A 6,471-nucleotide genomic window follows, 5' to 3' on the forward strand; every position below is an offset into this window, starting at 1 on the left:
TGAGGAAGGTAATGGTGGCCATGGGAGGTGAATTGGCAACACAGGAAGAGCCAGCAAAGCAAGAAGGATGAATCCAGCCATCCTCAAAGAAGTTAACCTGTAGGGACAATTTTTTTTTGTTCATTTGTTTTAGGTGGACACAATGCTTTTTTTTTTTTTTTTTTTTTTAGTTGTAGTTGGACACAATACCTTTATTTATTTTTATGTGGTGCTGAGGATCAAACTCAGTGCCTTGCACGTTTGCACGTGCTAGGCGAGTGCTCTACCACTGAGCCATAAACCCAGCCCCAATGCCTTTTATTTATTTATTTTATGTAGTACTGCGGATTGAACCCAGTGCCTCACCCTCGCTAGGTGAGCACTCTACCCCTGAGCCACAACCCCAGCCCCTGTAGGGACAATTTTAATGATACTTGCAAAGGAATTTCAGAGAGCACAGTGTATTGGGTTGAGAGAGGACTTGGTTAAATCAAGATCTACTGAAAACCTGAAGTTTTGGTAAAATGGCTTCAGTGAAGGAAATAGCTCAATGAGAGTTGACTCCAATTCTCTCTCTTAGGTACATCTTGAATCAGGTCTTCCTCGAAAATCCTCAAGAACATGACCACCACCAGCAGCCACAGTATTTATCAAGCACTTTCTTTATCTCATTCATTCTCCCAACAACCCTGTGAGGTCTGTGGTACCATCTCCCTCATCTTATGAATGAAGACAGCCAAGCTTTAGGGTGGTTGAGCAGCATTCCCAGCCCTCACTTTCCTCCTCCATGGGCCACTTATGCCAGCCACTTTGCTAGAACCAACCAACATGCCAGAACATTTTAGAATAACATGCTAGAACCACAGGGTCATCAGACTGCTTTTTTTTTTTTCAGACTGCTTTCTGAAAGTCTGAACACCATTGATTGAAATGGATTTCCCAGTGACTCACTGCCCACTGCCACTTGCTCAGCACCCAGAAGTTCCACCAATACCATCCTGCCATGTGGGAGTCACTGCTGCCTCTGACAATGCAAGTATGAGTTAATGATAAAAGAGGTTAAAATGAATGAAATAATAGATCAAATAGGGGGGATACAGTAGGAAGGGGCACAGAAAGAGAGAGAGAAATGCCTTCTGTTTAGGAAGCATAATATTCCCTAAGATGTCCTGAGAATCCATTTCAATCTTATAACCAACATACATACTTTCCACTTGGGCCCAGATGTTATAATGGAAGAGGAGGAAGACATGGAGAACAAGAACATTTTTTTTTAATTGGGAAAACATAAAACCATGGTAATTGTATAGTAGGGGCTATCAAAACAATTAAAATTCTAGGTATATTGGGTTCCCTAACTAGAGGGATTCTTGAGGTAGGATTCTATTGCCTCCAAACAAATGTCTTCTCTGTAGTGCCAGCTTAAGGGGGCCATTGTTGACCCTCCCAGGGCTCTTTCTCCCTGGCATGAAGGAGACCAGTCGCTTTCTGAGCCACTGGAAGCTGAAAACAAAATTCAGACAGCACGTTGTTTTGGTGTCTAAGGGCACATCCTCCTCCTTTGACTCCTCTGATAAGACTGAGGAGGTTTCTTCAGTGCCACTGTCCTGGCTTTGCATCTGCGAAGACAAAGAGGATGAGTAGAGACATACAGTCTCAGCAGCAATGGACTCAATATCTAGTCACTCATGAATATCTAATTTATTTTTTTACCAAAATTGGCCAACTGTTAATGGAGAGTTTCATTACTCATTAACCATCTCACTCACTCACACACACACACACACACACACACACTTGTTTGTATTATCATTAGTCCTTCTCTCTGCTCTCCCCTCTCTTGCCTGATTCAGTGTTCCTTGGCATGTTCCCCACCCCTCTCCCCCAGCTCCTTTCCTGGCTGTCCTGTTTCTCCCATTGTTCATCTGCTCAGACACTGGGGTCCACCTCTGCTTCACAGCAGGTACCATGACTCCATGTTGTCCAACCTGGCACCCGCTCCCTGACCCACCCCTTGCTCTGCACTGAGGCTGCTCTGTGCTCACCTCAACAATCTCATCGTCCTCAAGCTCAGGAGGCATTTCTGGGAACTGGTCCATGTCTCCGTTTTCTGGTGGGTCACACTTGGGCAAGTCCTCACAAGCTTCAGGTTCTTGATGACTGACCTGATCTATATGGGGAGAGGCACTGCTGCACGGCTGGAGATCCTCCTCCTGAGGAGAATCAGACAGTACAGGGTCATCATCTTGGTCATCCTTCTGACTCTCCAGAAATGCCTTCAGATCTTTCATGAGCTCATCCAGGTCCCAGAGGGTCTGGTTTATCCTCTCCTGTGGGCACTCGTCCATCCTCTGGGAGTCTTTACTTAGAGCCCCATTAGCTCCCGAGTCTTCACAGTGCCAGTCCAGATAGGCATCCAAGACCTCGAGGATGGCTTCTTCGCCAGGCTTCTCTGGGTTGTCCTGAATTGGATTTTGTCTCTCCACGGGTCTCTTTACACTTTCAGTTCCCCATGCCCCTTGGACAGGAGGCAGCACGTGGCAGGAGGGACCCTGAGAAGTCAGCTCTTCACAGGGTATGATGTCCTCACAGTCAATGCTGTCCTCATGGGGGAGATAGCCTACAGAGAGGCTCCGGTTGGTTGAGGATTCCAAAATACAGTCCCCCATGTCAGGGCAGTTACTGCCCAAGGATGCGTCTTCCATGAAGTCCAAGGGCTCAAATGCTCCGTTTCCCTCAAAAATGGAAACTTCAAAAGAAAACAAATAGGTGATATTGGGAAGAGAGTCATGTACTTTAGCAAATTGTGTCCCCCCGCTTTTTTTTTTTTTTTCATTCACAACTATCCCTCTCAGGCAGAAGCACATCCTAGATTTGCACTCTCCAGTCAAGGGCAGAAGATGGAGTTCTTCCTCTTTAAAAACTTATTCTGTTGTATAATAACCATCTTCACTGACATCTCCATCTGGTATCTCTCATGCTTTGTCTTATTACTACAGTTAAAAGTACAGCCTATCATGAAAGATAGTTGTATAACATTTGAAAAATACAGGAAAATAGGAAGTTGAAATAAATACCCTTATCCCATCATCCAAGGGGAATGATACCATCTGGAAGAGTTTGGTGGATTTATTTATAATATTCTCTTTCTGTGTATCTATCTACTTATCTATCTATCTATCTATCTATCTGGATTTTACATTTATGAGCACATCCACATATATGTGGATGTCACATCAAAGAATGTAAGATTATTAAATTTTATGGCACAGCCTACATGAAACATGTACACATATGGCTATTCTCTAATTCTTAACCACTTTCTCATAATTATTTTTGGTGATCACACATTAATGACCATTAATTTAGGTGATCAATGGCCCTTAGATTATTAAGACCATTAACGATGGTCTTGTTAATCATAGTAAACTCCCTTATCCACACATTTCTGCCTCTTTTTACATAGTCCTATAGGTTGGATTCTTGGATCAAAGATTTCAAATATATTGAAGTTATGATAATTGATATTAAATTACTTTCTAGAAAGAATACAGCTATTTAAATACCCTTCCTTCCCTTATCTGATGGTATCATTAGTCCAGCATTTCCTGAGATGCACCAGCAAGTGATTGATTAGGGGGAGAGAATATGCACACAATTGCTTTCTCTTTTCCGACTCTCTGTCTCTCACACACACATACACACACACTCACATTGCAGACTCTGTCATGCCTGGCTCTTGTGACTGCCTGAAGGAAAGAGATGCTGCCAACTCCTGAGGCATAAACGGGATATCTGAGTTCAGTAACTAAGAAGTGCAACTGTCCGAAGTCTGTGTTCTGAGACTGTTGGCTACCGTGGCAACAGAGAATCCATATTAGAGTCAGAAGTATGGAGAGAGAAAAAGAGGATATCTGTCCCCTTGATTTAGTTGTTGTTTTGTATCACTGTGACCTAAATATATGACAAGAACAACTTAGAGAAGGAAAAGTTTATTTGGGGCTGATGTTTTCAGAGGTCTGATTGCACAGATGACTGGCTTCCTTGCTCTGGTCCACGGTGGAGCAGCACCTCATGGGGGATGGTCCAGAGGAGGAAAGCTGCTCAGCTGATGTAAGGCCAAGAAGTCCAGAGAGAGAAACACGGGGAGGAAGAATAATGCTTCCAAGGCCAGCCTTCAGTGACCCACCTCCTCCAGCTATGCTCCACATGCTACAGTAACCACTCAGTCAGTCAATTTAAACTAGGATGGACTGATGAGGTTACAGCTCTCACAGTCCAATTATTTCATCTCAAACCATTCCTCCATTAATACAGGAGTCTTTGGGGAACACTTTTAATTGAAACTATAACAAATAGATAAGAGGTCTGAAGGCAAAAAGAGAAGAGCCAATACACACACAGTATCTACTAATACAGTGTATGTACAGAATGTCTCCAGATAATACAAGACAATTGTTAACACTGGTTGGCTCCAAGCAAGGAAAAAGATGGTAGAATATTGACATATTACTCTATAACATTTCATACCTTTTAAATTCTCTCTCTCTTTTTTTTTTTTTTTTTTTGGAGTACTGTTGATAGAACCCAAGGCCTCACATCTAAAAACACACTACATTGAACAACACCCCAGATCCCTTTTGAATTTTGAACCATGTGACTATATATTGCCTATTTAAAAAAATAAATAATAGTCAAATTTAAAAGGTGACAATAACCCCCCCAAAAGTCTATTTGCCAGTAGTCATTAAGACTGTTCACAAATATGCCCTGCTTCTTCTCTCCTGAGTATATAAGAGTATAGTTCTCCAAACTGTCAAGGCAGGTTTGGCCATATTTTGCTTGACAAATGAAAGACAAGTTGAACTAATATGAGTCATGATCAGGCTGAGGCTATAAAGTCAGTGTGTGTTTTGCCACTGTCCCCTTTTCCTGCCTTATGGATCATGGAAGCATCTAACCAGATGGAATCCTGATTATCCTGAGTGCATGACTTCTAAGTAGTAAACACCCTCCTTTCCACCACCGCTACACTACAATATATTGGACAGGTAGCATGAAGGAGAAATAACCTTTGTTGTTTTAAGTTACTGAGTTAATGGAATAGTTTGTCACCACAGCACGTGCGAGCCTATCCTCACTGATAAAACATTGGGCCCTATCCTCACTGATAAAAGATTTAACTAGATGACTCTCTATACTTTTTCCAAAATTAAAATATGTTATTTTTAAGAATATTTGTGCTTATCCTCTTTTTTTTTTAAGAGAGAGTGAGAGAGGAGAGAGAGAGAGAGAATTTTTTTTTTAATATTTATTTTTTAGTTCTCGGCGGACACAACATCTTTGTTGGTATGTGGTGCTGAGGATCGAACCCGGGCCGCACGTATGCCAGGCGAGCGCGCTACCGCTTGAGCCACATCCCCAGCCCCTGTGCTTATCCTCTTGTATTAAAAATAGTTCATATATTTGTATCCATATAAATGTTATTGATTTGAGCAACAATATGAATATTTACTTTTGACTATTAATACAGCCTAAATTTGGCAACTTATAGCAAAACCTCAAAAACATATACCTTTTGACCAAGAAATTCTATTCCTAGGAACTAATCCTAAGGAAATAATCTGTAACAATCTTGTAATAATGGCTAACTTTTATTGAACAGTTATTGTTCCATAGGCACTATTCTAAGTGCTTTGAATGTTTATAGCACTCTATGATGTATCACCTACTATTATTATTATCTATTCTTATCACATTCTTACACAAGGAGACTGAGGCTTAGAGAAGTTAAGCAACTTGTTTTAAATTATATAACAGAATATTTTAATCCATCAGTTTGAGTCCAGAGCTGTGCTTTCAATCATTATGATATACTCATACTTCTTAAATACCTTTAAGTATATAAATCAGAGCACTGCATTAGAATAACAAATCCAGTGTTATGGTTTGGATATGAGGCAGCCCCCAGTAGCTCTTGTATGAGACAATGCAAGAACGTTCAGAGGTGAGACAATCAGATTAATACACTGATATGGATTAGCTGAGTGGTAACAGTAGGCAGGTGGGGTATGGCTAAAAGAGAAGGGTCACTAGGTGCGTGCCTTTGAGGCTTATATTTTGTCCTTGGTGAATGGAGCGCTTGCGCTCTCTCTCTCTCTCTCTCTCTCTCTCTCTCTCTCTCTCTCTCTCTCTCATTCCTGCTTGCCATGTCCTGAGCTGCTTCCCTCTGCCATAATGTTCTGCCTCAACTTGGGTCCAGAGTTGTGGAGTGGACTGACTGTGGACTGAAACTCTGAAACCTCTGAAACATGCACCAAATAATCTACGTTGTTCTTGTCAAGTCTTTTGGTCAAACAATGCAAAGCTGACAAAAAAAAAAAAAAACTGGGAAACAACTTAATGTCTAAGTGTGAGAGACTGGTTTGAACTACATGTGGTAGCACTATGTTATAGAGTACTTATACTAATGCAGTATTTCTTTTTTTTTTT

The 6,471-nt window shown here is 41.4% G+C and overlaps 1 protein-coding gene across 1 annotated transcript; it reads right to left on the bottom strand.

Moving 5' to 3' along the window:
* Positions 1–1,337: 1,337 nt before the first annotated feature.
* On the bottom strand, positions 1,338–2,684 carry LOC113185283 (uncharacterized protein C12orf71 homolog). The gene is made up of 2 exons (XM_026392367.2): positions 2,025–2,684; positions 1,338–1,598 (listed from the first exon to the last, which is right to left on the bottom strand). The coding sequence occupies exons 1-2, from the start codon at positions 2,682–2,684 to the stop codon at positions 1,338–1,340; spliced, it is 921 nt and encodes a 306-aa protein (XP_026248152.2).
* Positions 2,685–6,471: the final 3,787 nt, after the last annotated feature.

The sequence above is a fragment of the Urocitellus parryii genome, chromosome 5 (assembly GCF_045843805.1).
Source record: "Urocitellus parryii isolate mUroPar1 chromosome 5, mUroPar1.hap1, whole genome shotgun sequence".
Lineage (NCBI taxonomy): Eukaryota > Metazoa > Chordata > Mammalia > Rodentia > Sciuridae > Urocitellus > Urocitellus parryii.